Consider the following 23,139-nt stretch of genomic DNA (forward strand, 5'->3'; position numbering starts at 1 on the left):
GAGAAAAAGGGGACTTTCCAGTTGTAAAGATTAACTGAGTACTACAACTTTGTTCATATATTGGGATTGAAGGTGTTTAAAGAGCAGGTGCGTTTAGGCGACGGTTACAGATATCTGACATTTGTCAGATGTGCTCTGCATCCAGCCTTGGAGAAAGTTCTAGTTCTGCATACCATACAGTCTTTTCCTGTAAAGGTATTGTCATAACTAGAAAGCCCTAAGGTGCTTATTGTAAAAGTACAGCTGACAGATAAACTTTCAAAGGTAGAGCTGCAAGAATGACTTCTCTAGTATTGGGCAGGCTAGGTCCTTTTAGCCAAAATCTGTAGATAATCAGGTAATATAATATGTGTAGATTGCGCACAATGTCTATGGCTAACAGATATGTGTTTGGATAGAAGAAGGCTTGGAAGGTACATGTAATCATACAAGGATCACATTTATACATACAACCCCTACTAAGGTCTGGAAGAAGTTCAGCCACTGACCGATTTGATAGATTGGGATGAACAAACCAGTTAAAGGTCAGGGCCACCTACAGTTTGTTTGTAAACTATAGTGGGACCTTCAGTTAGATAATGTTTTGTAAAATCTGTAGAAATCAATCATAAAGTAGTAAATTATGTGTTCCATGAATATGATCTCAGAAACCATAAATTTACTTTCTTGTAAATCCATAGCGCATCGGGGGGGGGTTGGCTTACTATGTCGCTCAGTCCCTGTTCACCCCAAATGCATGATCATGTGCGTTTTCCATACGAAGTCTGGACTTTGTTTTTATTAACACCTTTTCCTAGCAACTCATCAAGGTGCTCTTGAAGCAGTATAGTGTTATCTGCAATTTCCAACCTTCAAATTAAAATGCCTGAAAACTCATGGTAGCTCATGCTTATGGATGCATTTTCAAAATCAGTAGATGGTCTGTAAGCCATATTTTTTTGCAAATGATTGAATAGTGGCCAACATTCTCAAACAAGTTTTAGGGACACTTTTTTGTGTGTAGGTAGAATCTAATTTTAATTAGGGGCGGGACATTCATTTGTGGGCATGGCCTTGTAGGAATGAGAAAATGCAGTGCATGAAAAATGGGTATGGTTGAAATAAAGCTAAATATTGGGCATGGCTTAAAGGGGGTGTGGTTAGCATCTGAGATTACTTATATCAGTGGTTCTCAACCGGGGTCCCATACTGCTCTCTCCGGGCCCCCTTGTACTATCCTCTCTTGCCCCCCTGTGCTATACTGTTCCCTCATGGTCCCCCTATACTGTTCTTTCCTGGTGCCCCTACACTGTTCCCTCCTGGACCCCTGTGCTATAAGGTTCCCTCCTGGTCCCCCTATACAGTTCTCTCCTGGTTCCCCTTTATTGTTTCCTCCTGGCCCCCTTATACTCTTCTCTCCTTGTCCCCCTATACTGTTCTCTCCTGCCCCCCCCCCCATTATGCCATTGCCTGCACTAAAACACAAATCTATCACGTGCTGCTGCAGAGCCTGCTTCTCTGCCCCCCTGAAGAAAGCATAAAGAACACAAAACTCACAGTGGATTTTGAAGGGCTGAGTAATCTCTTTGGCTTCTTCCTCTTGTTCTGCAGCAGACTGCCCAAAATGTTGTGGGAGGGGAAGGGGCTGCAGAATTGACTAAGCAGCAAGTGAGTGAACATATTCTTTCCTCCCTCTACTGATCGTGGCACCCTGCTTCTTATTGATGTTGAAGTCTCTGTACATTACAGGTTAAAGAAACCCTGCAGTTTACACACAGAGGCAGGCTGGAGGGCGGGAGCACTGATTGAATTAGGAGCCAGGTCAGCCTGCAGTCATCATAACAAGCAGGAGACCCATGCTCCACATGGTGAATCCCTTCCCCACGGCACCTGGGGCGCTGCTGATGGGTGTGCTATGAAAATTTTTGGTGGGACTATAGCACCCCTCAACCACCCACCTTGCACCGCCCCTGATTTGACCTCTGGTTGGGTCTCTGTTTTGCTGTAGTCTGCTCCTTCCTCACACATGCTGCACCTGGCAAGACTCGCTATGCCCCCTCATGAGTCCTACCCAATCATACTGTGAGGCAGGCTCCACCTGACTTCCTCAAGTCCCTAATAATGAGCCGCTGAACAGCTTTGCTGCTGAGGGAGCCGGAGGAGGTAGGGGGAGCGATCTGATTTTGCCCAATGTCCAGGACATTGGCAGTTTTTGGGATTTTTCTCCAGGACACGCTCAGACCGGGAAATTGTTCTGATGTCAGGGAATGTCCCGGGCAAATCAGGACTGTTGGCAACTATGTGATTGTGACAGGTAGCCTTGGATACTAGGCAGATTGTGCTAGCAACTGAACTGTTCATTGCTGTTGCAAGAAGTTGCTTTCTTACCCACAAATAAAAAAAAAAAAACCTGACATAAATTTTAGAGCACAACTGAGGTTTCAATTTAAATCACACAAACACACTACAGGTGCATCAAAGCAAGAGGTGTGCAAAGTCTTAGTTTGTTTTATTTAGAAAGAATTCAAAGCCTATCCCCTGCTCACATGCTGCAGAGAAGAACCCTGGCTCTCGGTTTGGAAGCAGTGGTCTTTCTGCAGAGGTGTGAAACACCCCTTGCTGAGTCAGCACTCCAATCAGCAGGGTTTAGGAGCTTTGCTAATTGCACAGCTCTTGCTGTGACTAAGCTAAGGATGTGTGTGATCTCAAACGAGAGACCACTGCTTTCACACTGCAGGATCCTGGCAGTGAAGAGGCTATGAGTGGACACTTAGGCTGTGGCTGCTTTTGAAAGAAAAAGAATGGTAAGACTTGGCTTACCTTTTGTTTTATGCATTTGGAATGTATTCGCTGTTCTAAACCTAAAGTCCAGTTGGGCTTTGACTTTTACCTACTGTCTGAAACGGAAAAAAAAAATAATAACAAGGCCAGGCTATGGACAATGAAATATTTACTTATTCTTAGCAAGCAGAAAAAAGCTTTTGGAGCACACCTCCATACAAATATTGTGGCTCCCTAAACTCCCTTACTTCTGCCCGTCTACCCACCAAATAAAAAAAAAAAAAAAAAACCTTACCGGTATATTGTTTTTGCTTACCTTAATCTGCCACATGTCTCTTGTTAGTGTTTTCTGATAGTAAAGATGTATGTTCCAGCACTCCAGTTTGTCCCCCCTCACTGACCTGTCCATTTGTGCTGATGTCATCTTGCTACTGCAGTCCTCTGGAGCCCAAGAGGACCCCACCATTGAATAGCCAATGGAAAGTCCTCACTAATTCCTGTAGTTGCCACCACAGTGGGACAATTCATCCTCAAATTTCACAGCAGAAATTATTTTCAGTTTAATTTCACCAGCTTAGTTTATTCTGCTCCCCCTTCCCAGTAGTGGATTGGCAACCTTTCAGCCTTCTAATCTGTAATACAAACATAGTGGAGGAGCACAGGAAGAAGAGATGGGAAGGGAAAGTGTATTTACTGCTATGTAAGACAATGTATATATTTGAATATCCATAGCCTGGCCACAGTTCAACTTTAAAGTGTAACTGCACCACCTGTGCCCCTAGACCTCTCAAACCGTGCGGGTTTGCAGAGGCCAGGCTGGGAAGATTTTTGACAAGCCACCGAGCGATCTAGGGAGTGACCACTTCATAGGACAGACATGACTGACCATAACCCTGGGAAGAGGGCTGGGGGTGCCAGATGCTTTAATTGTGCAGTTATACTTTGAGCATTGTAGGAACTATTTTAGTAACAATAGATGGAATCTGATTTTTTTTTGGCTATTGCACACCCTCATTGTTCTTCTGACTGTTTTAATGAATAGAGCCATGATTAAGTTGCTGATAAGAATCCTCTATTGAGGTCACCCATAACCTCTCTCTTGGCATTCCCCTTTTGCAGGCAGTGGAGGAGGTGAATGGTAAGCTGCGAGAACTGTATCCAGAAAGCGAAGAACTCTTTGATATCGTGCTGATGACCAATAACCACGCCCAGGTTGGCGTACGGCTCATAAACACCATCAATCATTATGGTAAGTCAAATAAATAACTGGCCAGCCTCAGATTTGCTACCACTGTGAAGGGAAGCGTCTGCTTCATCTGCTTGGCAGTCCTCTTTAATGTAGATACATTTATTTGCTTATGTCAGGGTTTCGGTGACAACACACATTTTTCTACTTTCAACAGACTCTCAAATCCCAGCGCCGCAGACTTAACTTGTCACGTTAGAACCATCACTGAGCAAAATGGCTGCCACCTCCTTCCATAGGCCTCTTATATCCAAGCTCTGCTGATACAGTTGTCTTAACAGAAGGATTATGTGCAGATTTCTCAGCCATGAGTAATGATGACATCTCCCCTCTTGCTGCTGGGATGTGTGAGAAGTTGAAAGAGAGAAACACAACAGGCAGCTGGGGTAGGGATGGATCAGTAGGTTTGAGGTCAGCAGATAGAGCTCAGTGAGGAGTTAATCAGGAAGTGGTGGCTTGCCCCAGGGTGGTCTTACTGAAGACTTTCATCATGACACCTATGTCAGGCACTGAACAATAACAAACCCAAGTGTTTCTTTTTCAAGTTAAACACACAGTAAGCCTAGGCCTTTTTTCTCTGATGAGAACAGCGTTTGAGTCCTGCTGTTTCAAATCATTTGCTCAAACTGCAGCATATTTTCTTAAAATTGATTCCTCACCTCTCTACAGTACAAATTACCACGTATCAAAGACTCCCCCCTCTGAAGGCTTTCTGGAATGCAGACATAAATTCTGATATTTATATTTAAGTGCATGTATTTAATTCTGATATATAGCACCAAAGTATGCCCCAGCAATTTACAGGGAGCACTGCCTTCAGTTGACACAATAGAGCTTGCAATCTAATATTCCTATTACAGTCATGCAGGCAGAGGAATACAAGGACTAATTTGAAAAGCCATTAACCTAGGCAACATTAAAATATAGTGTTGATGTTATTCAAGAAACACTGCAACAATGCTGAAGTTCGGAATCTTTTAGTTTTTTGCGCATGTACAGTGGGTATGGAAAGTATTCAGACCCCCTTAAATTTTTCACTCTTTGTTATATTGCAGCCATTTGCTAAAATCATTTAGGTTCATTCTTCTTCCTCATGAATGTACACATAGCACCCCATACTGACAGAAAAACACAGAATTGTTGACATTGTTGCAGATTTATTAAAAAAAGAAAAACTGAAATATCACATGGTCCTAAGTATTCAGACCCTTTGCTGTGACACTCAAATATTTAACTCAGGTGCTTTCCATTTCTTCTGATCATCCTTGAGATGGTTCTACACCTTCATTTGAGTCCAGCTGTGTTTGATTATACTGATTGGACTTGATTAGGAAAGATACACACCTGTCTATATAAGACCTTCCAGATCACAATGCATGTCAGAGCAAATGAGAATCATGAGGTCAAAGGAACTGCCTGAAGAGCTCAGAGACAGAATTGTGGCAAGGCACAGATCTGGCCAAGGTTACAAAAAGATTTCTGCTGCACTTAAGGTTCCTAAGAGTACAGTGGCCTCCATAATCCTCAAATGGAAGAAGTTTGGGACAACCAGAACCCTTCCTAGAGCTGGCCGTCCGGCCAAACTGAGCTATCGGGGGAGAAGAGCTATCGGGGTAAAGAAGAACCCAAAGATCACTGTGGCTGAGCTCCAGAGATGCAGTCAGGAGATGGGAGAAAGTTGTAGAAAGCCAACCATCACTGCAGCCCTCCACCAGTCGGGGCTTTATGGCAGAGTGGCCCAACGGAAGCCTCTCCTCAGTGTAAGACACATGAAAGCCCGCATGGAGTTTGCTAAAAAACACCTGAAGGACTCCAAGATGGTGAGAAATAAGATTCTCTGGTCTGATGAGACCAAAATAGAACTTTTTGGACTTAATTCTAAGCGGTATGTGTGGATAAAACCAGGCACTGCTCATCACCTGTCCAATACAGTCCCAACAGTGAAGCATGGTGGTGGCAGCATCATGCTGTGGGGGTGTTTTTCAGCTGCAGGGACAGGACGACTGGTTGCAATCGAGGGAAAGATGAATGTGGCCAAGTACAGGGATATCCTGGACAAAAACCTTCTCCAGAGTGCTCTGGACCTCAGACTGGGCCGAAGGTTTACCTTCCAACAAGACAATGACCCTAAGCACACAGCTAAAATAACGAAGGAGTGGCTTCACAACAACTCTGTGACTGTTCTTGAATGGCCCAGCCAGAGCCCTGACTTAAACCCAATTGAGCATCTCTGGAGAGACCTAAAAATGGCTGTCCACCAACGTTTACCATCCAACCTGACAGAACTGGCGAAGATCTGCAAGGAGGAATGGCAGAGGATCCCCAAATCCAGGTGTGAAAGACTTGTTGCATCTTTCCCAAAAAGACTCCTGGCTGTATTAGATCAAAAGGGGGCTTCTACTAAATACTGAGCAAAGGGTCTGAATACTTAGGACCATGTGATATTTCAGTTTTTCTTTTTTAATAAATCTGCAACAATGTCAACAATTCTGTGTTTTTCTGTCAGTATGGGGTGCTATGTGTACATTCATGAGGAAGAAGAATGAACCTAAATGATTTTAGCAAATGGCTGCAATATAACAAAGAGTGAAAAATTTAAGGGGGTCTGAATACTTTCCGTACCCAGTATAAGCTTTCCCAGCCATATTCCTCAGGCCTCCCATGTTGCCTAGCGGCTGGACTTAAAGAGGTTGTACACTCTTTTAAAAAAATTTTTTTTTTTTTAGAAGCTGCAAGAGAAAGACATAATGAGCTAGTATGCTTCGCATACTAGCTCATTATGAAATACTTACCTTAGAACGAGCCCCCGCCGTGCCGCTCTCTTACCTGTATGACGGGCGACATGACATGTCGCCCGTCTTCCGGGATCGCGGCATCCGGTCATCTGATTGGCCGGAGCCGCGGTGACGTCACTCCTGCGCACGCGCACAGGAGCCGACGGTCACGGCACGGGGCTCTGAAGGAACGGCACGATCAGCCGTTCCTTCAGAGCGCATGCGCCAGTGACGTCACTGGCTGCATTAAAGGTAAATATCTCCTAAACGGTGTAAGTTTAGGAGATATTTACAGTACCTATAGGTAAGCCTTATCATAGGCTTACCTATAGGTACAACTTCCTGAGGAGGGTTTACTTCCTCTTTAAACTGTCACTTGACCCCATGCTGTGCAGTCACCCTCCCTTGCTTCAGGCCTGTAATGGTTCAGAGAAAGAAGGATGGTGCTTGAACCAGTAAACATAGGTCTTAAGCCTAGTACACACTAATAGTTTTTTTTTTCATTCAACCCAGCGGGCCGAACGAAAAAGAAACTGAAGAGCTCAGGAGGAGATCCTGTACTAACTATCTGATGTTAGTACAGCAGTTTTCCCATGCTGAGCTATTGTGTTCTGACAGGGGGATGCCCCCCCCCCCCCGTCAGAACATACAGATTAGCATTTTCAGCCATTGAGAGCGCTAATCAGATGCCGATCCCAGACCTCTTTTGGTTGGACCGCCTGCTGTACACATGGGCCAAATGTCGGCCGGTTTCTATTGAACCAGCCAATACCACCCGATATTCAGCCCATGTATACAGGGCTTTAGTTTTTGCAGATTCAGATAACCAATTTAGGAATTTAGGTAGTTGAACAACATGAATGTCTGAATGAAAATTGAAGCTGCTTAGCAGAAAGGCCTTTATCTCTGGGTTACAGAAAAAAACTTTATCCATAACAACTTATTAAAAAGAAAAAAGAAAAAAGGGAAAATGTAGGTTGGAATACAACCAAACATGCCCTAGAGGGGGAAGTGGACTTTCAAAGGCACATAATGAGATGCATAACTCAAAAATTTGTAAAAATATATACAACCTTTATTAATTACACAATAAAATTTAGTAGAGAGTGGTACAAAAGGACCACTCCTACATAGACAGAACAGTACAGAACACCAAAAAAGAAAAATAAATTAAAAACAAAGCCATAAACATATAATGTAGTATATTCAAATATATATCTATTGAAAAGGCTGGTTAGGTTGTAATTCAAAACTCTACTTGACTGGTGAAGAATATGCTCGATTAACAGGTCTACGTGTTTCGCAATGTGCTTCGTCAGGACCTTTATTAATCAGAGTAGTTATTAAAGTAAAAGAACAAAAATTAGTAACCAGCATAATATTATAAAGGTTATTAATTAACCAAATATACATGATATTAATACTTATCAGTATGCACAGACACTAAAAAATACATGGACCAACCTTCTTTATTATATGTGTGGCGAATAATGGCTCCCGGGCGGGCACAGGGGATCAGTAGGAGGATGGGCAACTTGGGCCGGCGTAGGAAATTACATTTTAATTTTAAAATTTTAAACTTTGAAAAACTTTTAACTTTGAAAGTCCACTTGCCCCTCTAGGGCATGTTTGGTTGTATTCCAACCTACATTTTCCCTTTTTTCTTTTGACTTATTTGGATGATGGCACTTACTGGGTAGTTCACTTTCATTTTATTACTTTTCATTTCTATTATTATTAAAAAAATAATATTCTTTAGCAAGGAACATACATACTACACTAATAATTATGCTACCAAAATTAATGTGTGCTGTAAATTGCCTCCAGCATTGCTCCTGTTTCTTCTTGCTAAAGTCTGCCATTTTGCTGAAGCCCAGAGCCCCTGAGCAGCAGTAAATCTTTAGGCTGCCAACAGATCAGCTTCTAGTGGCTTGGATTTTCAGCACAATGCCAAAAATGGAGAGCAAATGAGCATGTGCAAAGCAGGATGAGACAGTGTATTACTGGACTTTAAACCATATAGACACTTATTTGAATGTTCTACATAGCTATTCCTGCAAAAGGGGCCATCCTGAAGTGACCTTGCAGGGCTTCATTTTCTGATTAAAGTTGCACTTTAAGTAACAGGTCTATTAGTAGGCTAAGTAACAAGTTTGCTTTATAGTAAGCGCTCCCTTTTATCCCAGTGTACTGTAAGAGCTTCCTTAAGCTCTAGTATAAACATATCTAAGATGTTTGAATGCTTACATAGGGCTAATAATGCACCCTGTGCACTGGTGGGCATTGTTTCTAGCAACGAGCCCACCAGGCACAAAGCACTGTATTGTGGGAGCCCAAACATGTTACCCTACACCAGGAAATATTGGATATTTTTTACTGGTTGTTTAAATAAGCGGTAAGGAAGCTACGGAGTGGTAGGCAAAGAATGGTTACTCTTCACAATATAAAGTCAACCTGTTACTTTTCTTACTGTTTAAATTGTGTGGGAAAACTGAAAGATTATTTATAGTGAAAACCTGAAGTTTTCGATAGAGTGGCAATAAGTTAGAACCCTGTCAGGTTTTTTATTACTGGGTATCCCCCTATCGGGGGAAGTTTTCCGCCCCGCTATTTTTCTTGGTACCCATTGCCACTGGGACTGAAAATGGTGAAAAATCCAAAATAACAGTTGTCATGGCAAAAAGAGGTAAGGGAAAATCTTCTAGTAGGGGTAGCTAGAGAGCTCATTCCCACCACACCGCATTTGTCATGACATGCGTTATACTATGCACTACAATAAAGAATGATAATGTGCTGCTTATGTGTGTTGTAGAGTGTTGGCCTTTCATTCTCCTTTTGCACTGCAACACACATATCCATGGTGTGCTACAGTATACTATAGGACAGCACAACATATGGATGCAAGTGGTCTGTGCCTTGCAGTACTTTGTGTTTTAAAAACTAGTGCAGCTCATATTTATTTTTCATAAGGTACGTTGTGTTGACAGCACATTCAAAATTAATAGGTTGCCTAACGCAACACACATTCACACAAGAAAACGTGCATTGCAACGGGGCGCATTGTAGTGTAAATGGGCACTAAGTGTAAAATTCACATTTTTTTTTTTTTTTGCAGTTATGAAGTGAAATCTTCCAACAGGACAATAAGAAAAAAAAACTGTTTTACCCAATCCCAACTTTATCCAAATAAGTCTGGCCTTCAGATACACTCAAATGAAGAAACACATCACTAACACAATGAGAACATATAAATGCTGAGATTAGAGAGCTTGTGCTATACAATAATGATACCACTAGGCGAATGTACTGAAATGTTAGGGTATGGAAGCCCGAAGTCTAGTACTGGTGAAATATTAGTAGTGCAGGGATGCGGTACTCAAGATTTGTGTACAACCGCTAGTGTCTTGTCCATTCTAGGGCCAATGTGGCTGTATGCTTAGAGGTGGCCCTTTCTTAATGAACTTAGGAACTAAGTGTATAGGGACTTCAGGGTTTATGCTGACCTTCCGCATCCAAATAAGACAACTCTTGGAGTATGGGTGGCTGCTAGGAAGAGGTTTCATAAACCAAACCAATGGTCGCCCTTTCAGCCACTATGGGGTAACCCTAATCTCTTACATTTTGGGTCTATCCCTGACCCCTGAGTATGGGCAAAGTTTAGTGTAAAGGTTCTATGAGACATAATGTCATCAGGAGTATTACTATAATTTAAAGAGCTTTTGAATAAGTTCAAACTGCCCAGATGGATGCATTTTCGCTATCTTCAGCTGCAACATGCAGCCCAGTCCCAATTTCAACAACCCGTTACTCTAACTATGGACCCCATTGAGGATCTTTTTTTGGGCACAGGAGTCTCTAACCATGCCTCTCTCTTCCCTCTACCCAGTGTTGCTCAGTTTGGACTCACCTAAGATGGACAGGTTGTGGGAGGCTTGGAAGGCAGATATTCCTTTATTGGAAAGAGAGGATTGGGAGGATTGTTTTGAGGATGGCTCTAAGCTGGTTATCTCCTCTAGTGATAGACTGAGACAAACTAAATTCACATAGAATGTATTACACTCCCCAGAGATTGCACAGAATTTAACCCCAGGTCTTTGGGAAAACTCTATAAATAGTGCCTTACCAATGTATAAACTCACTTATTTAAACGGAAACTGTCCCAAGAAATTTGACAGTTTGAGTTTGTCATCCATGGACGGCGTGAGTGGGTTATTTTTTCCCTTACTATGTTGGGGTATTCATGATTATAGATCAGTAATCCAAAACAAACAGTTTGTCTTCCCTTTTACATGATACCCTCTGTCTCCAGAAGAACTGGTGTATTGTCCACGATATAGGTGTGACCATCACTTTCCTGTACTTGTTCTGACTGTTCATTTTCCTTTTACTATGTACCATCTTGTAACCTGTTGTGCCTGCACAATGCTTATTTTCCCAATAAACGAATATTCTGACCGTGAAAAAGTTTGTGTACAAGTTCACCAAACAATCCCGTATGTTTCAGGTTTGAACATTGAACGATTCTGCATGACTGGAGGGAAAAGCCCCATTGGCTACCTGAAAGCTTACCTCACTAACCTGTACCTCTCGTCAGACTCGGAGAAAGTACAAGAGGCCATTGAGGCAGGTAAGGTCCACTCACTCTCCTGTTTGTCAACTTTGCATTTTAAACAGGAAAGCCAAGTGCTGGTGTCTGGAAAAAGCAATGTGTGGTGGTGAATGTGCTCTTTCTCTTCCTAACTCAGTGGCCTGAGCGTTCACTGTGAAGTCATGTTCTGTACAGCCTAAAATGGAGTTTCTTGTATGGGCTGCCGTCTGGCCACATGCTTTTCTTCTTTGGCTCCTTTCACAAGCAGTTTATTCATTCCATCCATAAGTACACTACCTGTGCCTCATATTTCATCTCTGCATCTCATTTACATATGGCTAGTAGGGGCACCTGCTTCCTTCTACATCTGTGCAAATGGAAACTGTGCTGTGCATTTAAAGCGGAACTCTAAATACATGGTTGAAATACATATACATTTTCTGTTTTATCTGTTTGTGATTTTAGCCAGCAATTCTTGTAGTACACACCTCTGCTAATTATTATGATTTTACTGCTAAATCCTGTTTTATCATTATCATTTATTCTTCTTGGGTCAGCTCACTGGACAGAGAGGTTGATATTGACCCCCTGTCCAATGAGGGGGTTGGATGTAAGAAATGGACATGGGAGCTATATTGCTATTCTAGGAAGATGCTTTGCCTAAGTATTACTTAAGTAAAGAACAAAAATGGATTATATTACAACTTACCAGTCCTTGGATGTTGTGGCTCAATTCATTTTCATTTTAAAGCTAATTAATTTGCAAGTACAGAAAATACCTGTTGATCTTGCTAAAAATGGAGAGTCCATGTCCTTTCCTGTAAGCAAAACTGAAAACATAAAATGTTATTTTCCTTCTGTAAACTATGGATTCCCCCACCCCCCATGGAAGAGAGATGAACAAAGGCAGACATGTTTGAAGTTCAGCCTGGATGGCAATCATAGCTCCAGTGAGGCCCCTTTCACACTTGTACAACCTGAAAGCCGTGCGACTTTTGACGATACATTGCAGCGCGACTTTGACATGACTTTGATGCGACTTGAAGCTATGCCTGTGTAATCTTGCAGTCTTTGGACCTCAAGTCGCATCAAAGTCAGGCAAAAGTAGGGACTACTTTGAAGTCCCTGTGACTTGAAGTCGCACAGATATGAATGGTACTCATTTGAAATTATTGTGTATGACTTGTCATGGGGTACGAATCCTTTGCTTTAAGGATCAAAACTGATTACTATTTCAGAACTGATATTCTTCTCTTTGTTATGCAGCAGCAACCCAAATTCCACCACCATAGGGACAGTCAAATTAAAGATTCATATAGCCCTCTTTTTTAAACACATATGAAGGTAGACCTTTTTACTGATGTTGCTGTACCTGTGTGGATGTAATTTAAAAGCTTTTCCTTTAGAGCAGGGGTCTCCAAACTATGGCCCTCCAGTTGTTCAGGAACTACAATTTCCATCATGCCTAGTCATGTATGTGAATGTCAGAGTTTTACAATGCCTCATGGGATGTGTAGTTCTGCAACAGCTAAAGGGCCGTAGTTTGGAGATCCCTCCTTTAGAGTAAAGCTTTTAACACTACAAGGCAAACAACAAGGCTAGCAATCAGTTTTTTTTTAAAGCTGCTAGGCAAAGCCATTTTGAATTGTATTATCCATCTCAAATTTTTTTGAGTGGAATTGTCAAATGCAGACCCTTCAGTGATAGGTGCACACTATATTTGGCTTGCTCAAAGACGCATGGCAAACCTTGATTTTATTGGTGACTGCCAGTTATTGCTACTCAGAGGGCTATGAAGCTCCAGCTTAACCACTTGCCAGAAATTTCACTGGGCCACTCCATCAGGATTGGGTTCCAGAAATACCTCAGGGGTTGGAACCACAATCATTGTTTGCGGATCTCCCAAAAAAAGTTCTACTGGGGACCAGTTTTTGGGTTACCAAGACAATAACACGTAAAGACCAATCACATAATACAACTGGATATCAACAAGGTACTTATTACAGTTCTCAGATGGTAAAAATGTACAGTCTCTATTTGTGTCAACACACCCTGGTATTTAGTGGGCTATGGTAATGATACAATTCCGCTGGTCAGTTAATTAGCTGATTTATCCACAAATCAAAGATATACACAGCATAGTGAGAATACACTCCTTGAAACACATTTATTCAAGCGCTACAGCCTAAAAACCATTAGAAGTATATCCATATCCATCCAATAGTAACCTATATGTAGACTAAGTCTAGTAATCATGGAAGACTTTTTATACTCGGTTCTTGAACAGAGCAAAGAACCAAGGAACTGGTGGTGGAACAAGTGAAAATAATGGAGTTGGTTTACTAAAGACAAATAGACTGTGCACTTTTCAAAATGTCATTGCACTCTGCAAGAGTAATTGCTCTAGAGCTTAGTAAGTGAGCAAAAGCTCTGATGACTTCCATCATCCAATCATGTGCAAGCAAAAATGCCGTTTTTTTTTTTTTTTTTCCTTGCATGTGATTGGGTATTCTTTGGAAAGTGAAGCTTTACTTCATTTACTAAGCTCTGGAGCAACTGCAATTTTGAATGTGCATAGTCTATTTGCCTTTAGTAAATCAAACCCATAGGGTCTTCTTTTTCCAGAGTTTTTATTTTTTAATGGCAACAGCATCTTGGTTATTTTTAAGTTTCCATGATGAAAAGGTTGGAATTCCCTTCAAACAAAGGACCCAAATGACTTCCAGCTAAACAGTTAATGTCTGTTCCTCTTCCTCGGCTGTGTATGTTTTTTCATATGTTTCATAAACTGTTTTTGATAGGATTGGTTTGCAGCCCTCTCGGTATAGAGTGTGAGAGCCTGGCGGATAAGCTTGGAGTCTTTCCAGCGTCTGTCAATCACACGTTTATATTGCACAGTCTGTGTTACCAATGTATATTGTTTTGTCCATAGTTTGTTGTGCCACGTCTGGCTTTGGTCTTGTAATACAAATGTCCTCAGTAGACAGCACATCAGAGTGCTAATAGACTTCTACTACTTAAAGGAGAATTCCAGTAGATATATTTATCAGGGAATGAATGCAATTCTTTCTTCATTTCAGCCACTCAATGAACAACATTTCAAAAAGGGTCCTCATGCTATTTCTAAACTTCCACTACTGGTCACATTTGACGCAGTTCAGCAATTTGCATTGAACACTGATCTAGATAGATCCTGTTATATGGAGTGGATTCTGTTATCTAGAAATAATTAGTAATGACTTTGAGCCCCTGTGATGTTAGATTAGGCTTCTTAGGTTGCTGTTTATTTTTTAACCAGTTCTGGACTGGAAGGTTTTGCCCCCTTAACCACTTCAACTTTGAAAGGATTTACCCCCTGATTTGGCACTGCGTTACTTTAACGAAAAAATGTGCGGTCGTGCGACGCTGTACCCAAATACAATTGATGTCATTTTTTTTCCCCACAAATAGAGCTTTCTTTTGGTGGTATTTGATCACCTCTGCGGTTTTCAGATAAATAAATAAAAAAAGAGCGACAATTGTGAAAAAAAATACCATATTTTTTACTTTCTGCTATAAAATATTCCCAATAAAATTTTTTTAAAAAATCACTTTTTTTATCAGTTTAGGCCAATTTGTGTTCTGCTACGGGATAGATTTTTGGACTTTTTATTTATTTATTTTTTTTATTAGTAATGGCAGCGATCAGCGATTCAGGACTGCGACATTGTGGTGGACAGATCGGACCGTTTACTGACATTTTTGACACTTTTGGGGACCAGTGACACTAATACAGTAATCAGTGCTAAATATTATGCACTGTTACTGTATAAATGACATTGGCAAGGAAGGTGTTAATACTGGGGGTTATCAAAGGGGTTAAATGTATGCCTAGCTTAGCTAAAACTCCTGATCTCTCCCTGCCTGTGTGGCAGAAGACTCGCCTGCTTTGTTTACATAAGCAGGCAGGTCTTCTGTCAGTTTCTCTGATGATCGTGGGAGGCCGGCGGCAATCACCACCGTTCCTCCCACGGCCCGCCTCCCGCTGTGTCTAAACACATCGTGAGCAAAGCTCCGGCAGTGCGTGTATGCCCCACCGAGACCACGTGCACAAAATCACATAGATCTACATGATTTTGCGCAGCCGAGTCACCATACCGCAGTACATTTTTGTGGGGCGGTCGGCAAGCAATTTAATGACCAGGCCATTTTTTAGGATTCGGCACTGCGTTACTTTAATGAAAAATTGCGCAGTCGTGCGAAACTGTACCGAAATAAAATTGATGTCCTTTTTTTCCCTATAAACAAAAAAAAAAGTGACAATTCTGAAAAAAAAAAAAAAAAATTATATATATATATATATATATATATATATATATATATATGTATGTATGTATGTATGTATGTATGTATGTGTGTGTGTATATATATATATATATATATATATATATATATATATATATATATATGTATATGTGTATATATATATATGTATATCTATTTTAATATTTTTCACATTATAACATTCACAAAAAAAATGTAAAAATCTACATTTTTTATAGTTTTAGGCCAATTTATATTCTGCTACATATTTTTGGTAAAAAAAAATCGCAATAAGCATATTTTGATTTGCTGGCGCAAAAGTTATCACGTCTACAAACTAGGGGAAAGATGTATGTAATTTGTATTTATTTATTTTTTTACTATCTGCGATTTTTAGCGGGACTGCGACATTGCGGCAGACAGATCAGAACCCTAACTGACATTTTTGACACTTTTTGGGGGACCAGTGACATTACTACTGTAATCAGTGCTACAAAAATGCACTGTAAGGGCTCTTTCACACGGTCCGCCTCCATAGGCAGATCCGTGCTGCTCAGCGGGGATTGATCCGCCGATCCCCGCTGAGCCGGCGGATGACAGCTCCGTCTCCGCTTGCAGTGCGGAGAGGGAGGTGTCACAGCCCCCGCTACTCTCTATGGGGGATCGGATGAGAGCGGACCGCCTGTCCGCTCTCATCCGATCCGATCCCCAGGACGGATGGAAAATAGGGTTTCCATCCGTCCGGATTTCACGGACAGGATCGGATGCGGATGGCAGCGGGTTTCAGCGAACATGTCACCGCTGACATCCGCTGCTTCATAGGGCTGAATGGGCATCCGATCAGATCCGCCTAAAAAACTGGTGGATCTGATCGGAACACCCGTGTGAAAGAGCCCTTACTGTAATAATGACATTGGCAGGGAAGGGGTTAACACAGTGGTGATCAAAGGGTTAAGTGTGAGCCTAGGGGAGTGTTTTCTAACTGTATGGGGGATGGGCTTGTGAAATGACCACAGAGACCTATGATTCTATATAGAAGGATCACAGGCGCTCTGTGATAATTTCAAAGAGAAGAATGGTCAGCTGACCGTCCTTCTCTCACAGCGGGGAGCGATCGCAGGTGCCCGGCAGCAATTGCGGCCGCCGGTCCTCTGGATCGGCTTCCCCGCTGCCTAGTAGGGGTGGTAGCACGCTGCTTAGTAGGGGCGGGAGTGTGCCCCGGGCGGCACGCACTCGCCCCCCAGCACCACGCGCGTGACCAACGAAGGGCTACGTCGTTTCCCGCAGTCGAGCCAGCCTGCTGCAGTTAAACTGCGGGGGGGCGCAAGTGTTTAAACGCTTAAATATGCTGAAGCATGAAAGTCAGGGCAAGGGCAATTTTCTAATCAGGTTGTTTTGTTGACGATGGGAGGTCTCGTTGCTTGTTGGAAACACATTGGGGTTGATTTACTAAAACTGAAGAGTGCAGAATCTTGTGCAGCTGTGCATGGTAGCCAATCGGCTTCTACCTTCAGCCCTGAGCTAACTGAACATACTGCCCTTGCAATCTGCACGTGGGTGCCTATGTATTGTTACAGTGCACTAGGGACCCAAGTGCATTGAGCTGCATTGTATAACATAAAATCAACCCAGGGGCAAGGCAAAAACAAGGCAAAAGCCATTGTTTCCAATAGGATCCCTTTTCTGTACTGTGTTTGTGCCTGGTGAAAAAAGAACATGCAGCACATTGAAGAAGGAAAAATAATGCATTTTACATCTACGATAAACCAAAAACCTGCATATCAATGCATTACCACCATGCAATGGGGATGATTTAATAAAACTAGAGAGTGCAAAATCTGGTGCAGCTGTGCATGGTAGCCAATCAGCCTCTAACTTCAGATTGTTCAACTAAGCTTTAACAATTAAAAACATGGAAGTTGATTGGTTTCTATGCTGAGCTGCACCAGGTTTTGCATTCTCCAGTTTTAGTAAATCAACCCCATTGCATGCAGTGAGTGGTTTGAAGTCTAGGACCTACGTTGTCAGAGATGGATACAGGAAAACATACAACCTGGTTTACTGGTCTAATCATGGCTTGAATAAAGGGGAAAACCCTGTATCAGATTCAATACCTGTCTGGTTTTATCAGTTATGACCCTTTTCCTGTCTACTGCTTTTCGAAGTATGAAAATCTTGGCCTGTCTTGCTACTTTAAGCTTAGAGTATCTGTGTGCTAGTGAAGGGAAGAGGTTACTGTGTCCTTTCCTCTGTTTTCATTGTGAAAATCGAAAGAGTGACTCCCTTCTACAAGTTAACAAAAACTTCTATGTGCAACATCTAGTGCTTCCATTATAAGAATGGCTCATTATTGCCCCTTAGATTATTCAGTATTGGCCCACTCCCTGCCAAGATATCCCACTGGGCCACCCACTCAGGAGCAGGATTGGGTGCCAGAAGTAAAAGGACTGGAACTACAGTCAGAGTTTGTGGATCTATTAACAAAATGTTCTATTTTGGGGTTGCCAGAACAACGACATCTGAAGGCCAATACAATTAAGTAGCAGCAATACATTACTTGCATTTCTCTGACTGTAAAAATGTGCAGTCTATATTTGTGGCAGGACACACCCAGGTATTTATAGCGGTGATAAATACACAGACACTCCTAAACAATGACGTGAATGAACACACCTAAGAGCATCATCTTCCTATTACTCCAGGTTCACCCCTGCCTCATATGTAGAAAAGGACATCCAACTACTTTGACTTGTTCTTCAATACATTTACTGTGTATGCCAGGGTTTCCCAATTCATTTTTCCCTTGGAAATGGTATAGCAAAACTTTGAAACCCCAACAAAAAAATGCGTGCCATAGAGTGGCACGGCGCAGTGCAGCACAAACCTTGAGAAGAGTCTAATGTTCTCTTTTGCTGGCAAATTCTTTTTATATCTGGTTTACTTGTTGACAATTGTATTTGTGTGTCTGCAGTTGCGTCAAGTCGATTTCGATACTTTGTTTTTGTTGTAGAATAAAGCGAGAATCCAGTTTCACATAAGTATGTGCTGGCGAATGGCAACAGAACTGTGATTGCTCGCTCTGACAATTCTGTGTATTGTTTGCGTAAATCACCCCAAAAGGCAATAAGAGAAACTCCTCTAAATTTTTGGCTTAGTTGAATGTCAGAAGTTAGATCGATCAGATTCTCAAAATCTACATCAGAAAAATTGGCTGGCTTGTCTTTTATAAATAGATTTCAAACCCAGTCATTATTGTTTTCATTCAAGAATAGAAAATACTGATTAATAGATGTGATTAAATGGCGAAGATGATCTACAATTTCATTGCGAGTTTCATCGTCACCTTCAATTTCTGATTCTTTAAGAAAAGCCTTTAGTGTTGGCAAAGAGTTCAAATTATTTTGCTCAACAGATGAGGTCCAAAACTGCAGTGAAAATATTTTATCTCTGGCATTAAAAATATTAGTGTTTTTTCTTTGGAGTGATGAACATACGTCATTTCATTTTGTGAATATGTCTGCAAGATATGCTAATTTGGATATCCACAGAGTGTTTGGTAATTGATCAGATAATCCAAATTTATGATCCTGGAAAAATGCAAACAACTCTTGATGCAAGTCAAACATTCTAACAAGGACTTTACCTCGTGATAGCCAACAGACTTCTGAATGCAAAAGCAGAGCAGAGTGGTGACTACCCATATCTTTACATATAATTTTTAATAGTCGTGACTGTAATGGTCGACTTTTTATAAAATTAATAATCTGGGCCGATTTGTCTAGCACAGTTTTAAGTGAGATTGAAATATTTTTAGCTACCAGTGCATGTCTGTGAAGAACACAGTGAGAACTGGTGCTGTTTTTTGCTACATTTCGTAGCAAAGAGCTTCAATGTCCCTGACAGAGCCTTTCAATGTCCCTGACAGAGCCTTTTGAATATCCTTAACAGAGAATATCAATGTCCCTGACAGAGCCTTTTGAATATCCTTAACAGAGAATTTCAATGTCCCTGACAGAGCCTTTCAATGTCCCTAACAGAGAATTTCAGTTTTGCTGACAGAGCCTTTCAATGTCCCTAACAGAGAATTTGTTTCCCTGACAGAGCCTTTCGATGTCCCTGACAGAGTCTTTCTATCTGACAATAACGGAGCTTTAGCAATGAACTCCACTCTTTATCACTCCTCTACCAAGCACCCAGCACCGTTCGTAAATTACTATTTATTAATTTTAAAGCACCTTATTTATCACTTTTAATAAAATATTTGTCACTTGCACTTGTGATTTTTACAAACACACTTGGCCATAAGTTATCCGCACTGCCTTTTTTTTTGGTAATATATTTTGCACTGGCACTTTTTTCACAGTTTGGGCACAACACAGCCCCCTTTTTAAGGTAGCGCCGTTTCCAACCACCTCTCCCCATTTCTATAGCTTCTGACCCCTACTCCCTAGGGGTTTGGTTGGTGGCTGCTTCCTATTGTCTTGTGCATACCCTCTGGAATAGTCCATAGCGCTGGTCTCCCCCCTCTCTTTTAGCAATGAACTCCACTCTTTATCACTCCTCTACCAAGAGTGATAGAAAATGGCAGATGGCAGGGCTGGCTGGCTGACTGCTGGGCGGGCTCTTTTATGGATGAACTTTCTAACTGGCTGACTGATCATGGCAGGGCAGGGCTGGCTGACTGCTGGGCGGGCTCTCTCATGGACGAACTTTCTAACTGGCTGACTGATCATGGCAGGGCTGGCTGAATGCAGGGCTGATGTCACGGCCGGATTCAGATCCTGCTCCCGCGATCTCTTGTGAGAACGTGGTTGTGCAATCTCTGCTGTTTCCGACCTTTCGGTAACAGCCGGCGGCAGCCATCTTGGATGCGGCAACCCACCACGGAACCCCAAAGTTGCATCCAAGTCGCACACATTCAAAGTTGCATTAAAGTCTCAATTTAATATCTCAATGTATGAAATTAGTGCAGGAGGATCAGGGTATGTCATGGAATTAACCACTTGACCTGCGGAAGATTTACCCCCTTCATCCCCAGCCCATTTTTTGCGATACAGCACTGTGTTACTTAAACTGACAAATGCATGGTCATGCAGCGCTGCACCGACTGTGTTTTTTATTTTTTGCACTTTAGACAATTAAAAAAAAAACATTTTTTACTTTCTGCTATTCAACATTTCCAATAAAAAAAACTTAAAAAATCAAAGTTCTTCATAAATTTAGGCCAATATGTATTCTGCTACATATTTTTGGTAAAGCAAATCCCAATGAGCGTATATTGATTGGTTTGCACAAAAGTTATAGCGTCTTCAAACTACTTTTTGTATACTAGTAATGGCAGCAATCAGCGGGACTGCGATATTGCAGCGGACAATTGGACACTAACGGACACTTTGTGGGAACCAGTGACACTAATACAGGAATCAGTACTAAAAATATGCACTGTCACTGTACTAATGACACTGGCTGGGAAGGGGTTAAACATCTAGGTCGATCAAAGGGTGTGCCTAGCCAGTGTTTTTGTGTATTTTGTGAGGTGCTTTTACAAGCGATGTGATGGATTTTGTTCCCTGCTTTGCAGGGAAAGAAAATTCATCACATCCCCACTGTCAAAACCGAGCTCTGCATTGTTTGCATAGGCAGAGCTCCGTCCTGTGTGTCTTAGGGCGGTTATTACCTTGTTAAAGTAGAACTAAAGCCAAAATATATATTTTTTTTGATTTTTAATAGAGTGAGGCTGGGTTCACACGAATTGGATGTGGTTTTTCTCCGCATCCAATTCACATGACAGGAGAGTATTACCGGCTCTCAATGGAGCCGGTTCACATACCTCTGCGGTGGCTCCTGTGGGGCACAGACAACAGGTGCTTTAATCCTATTACCCTATATCCAAAACCCAAAAAAGGTTTTGCAGTTTTTTATACTTTAAAAAAAACTGTGAAAGTGCATATTAGGGCCTGCAAAGTTGTCTTTCCTCCCCCACCACTGACTTTTGCCATTGGTTGTAGACACAGTACCATGTTTTTTACTGCTGTATGCAGCAGATGTGGTCTGGTTTGAGACAGGAGATTTATCCAAGGTAAGTAAAAGGGGACTAACAGTTATCCTTTAAATTATAAAAAGTATCCCTTGAGCGTTTGTTAAGAGTTAGCACATACAATTTTGTTTATCACTATATTATTTAGGCTCCATTGACACTTGTGTGACTTGTCAAGTGACTTTGGGCACATAAAGTTGCATGATAAGTCGCAGCCAATGTATTTCAATGGCAGCCGTTCAAATCTATGCAACCTAAAGTTGCAGCAACTTTAAAAAGGTTCCTGCTCTACTTTGAAGCAACTTTCATGCGACTTGAGTATGCATTGTTAGTTTACATTGACTGCAATATAACCTATCAAAAGACGCAGCTGTGAAACAGTCAAAGCCAAAGTTGAATCCAAGTCGCACACATTCAAAGTTGCATTAAAGTCTCAATTTAATGTCTCAATGTAAATCGCATTACTTTGGGGTCACACAAGTGTGAATTGAGCCTAAACCTTTTGTATTTGGTTTTAGGTCATTCCCTGCTGTACAACTTGTTCTAAAGGACTTTTTTCTGTTTTTGCAGGTATTGCAGCTGCCACCATGTTCACACCAAAGCGAGACATTGTCCTGCCGGAGAAGGAAATGCGGGTGGCGTTTGATGGGGATGCAGTCCTGTTCTCTGACGAATCTGAGCAGATAGTGAAAGAAAAGGGTTTGGATTCATTTTTTGAACATGAGAAACAATTTGAGGATAAGCCATTGGCTCAGGTAGGAAAATTAAATGTTGTGTACAGTGGAACAGTGGAAATATAATTTTTTAATTTTTTTTGAAAATGTCTTTTTATTGAAAAATTGAGATGTATAGGTACAAAACATAGCCTGTGGGCATTCCCCCGACTTATACATACAGCATAGAACTACTAATAACACCTCGTATTATAGAACCCCCCCAAAAAAAAGGAGGGGGAGAAACCACACATCTTCCATACACTTCGCTGTCATTCTCTTATAAAATCACTTCAAGGGTCGATAAATTATAAGGAGATTCCTGTTCCTCTCAGCCATCAGGATAATATATCGGAAGAATAATAACTCGTGTTTAGAATCCTACTAGAACAAATGTAGTGTGATTCCCTGCAGAGGAATACATGTGTTCATATCAACCTTGTTAGGGGGGAATGAATTCAGTCTGTGGACTCCTGATCATCTGTTGTACATTGCGATTCTGTCCACAAGTGCCAGACCCTCTCAAATTGCCTAAGGCAACCCCTGGACAAATAAGTAGCTTTGTATAGGGGTACAACCCTATTGATTAAACACTTCCAGAAGGGCAGGTGAATTATAATTACATTTTAAAGTAATTTAGGTTTTCCCAGCTCAGAGATCAGATTGAAAGTGATTGTAAAGTATAATATTTAAAAAAACATGTTATACCTACCTGGTCT

The 23,139-nt window shown here is 41.5% G+C and overlaps 1 protein-coding gene across 1 annotated transcript in view; it reads left to right on the forward strand.

Annotated features, from left to right (window-relative positions):
• Positions 1–23,139, forward strand: part of LOC309551591 (cytosolic 5'-nucleotidase 1A-like) — an 80,696-nt gene that overhangs the window by 45,812 nt on the left and 11,745 nt on the right. Inside the window, exons 4-6 of the mRNA XM_082252232.1 lie at positions 3,880–4,009; positions 11,285–11,407; positions 22,278–22,462. Of these exons, the coding sequence (XP_082108358.1) occupies positions 3,880–4,009; positions 11,285–11,407; positions 22,278–22,462 (438 nt within the window). The remainder of the gene's footprint in view (positions 1–3,879; positions 4,010–11,284; positions 11,408–22,277; positions 22,463–23,139) is intronic.

This window comes from Pelophylax lessonae (genome assembly GCF_965119305.1).
Source record: "Pelophylax lessonae genome assembly, chromosome: 3".
In the NCBI taxonomy this organism is placed as follows: Eukaryota; Metazoa; Chordata; class Amphibia; order Anura; family Ranidae; genus Pelophylax; species Pelophylax lessonae.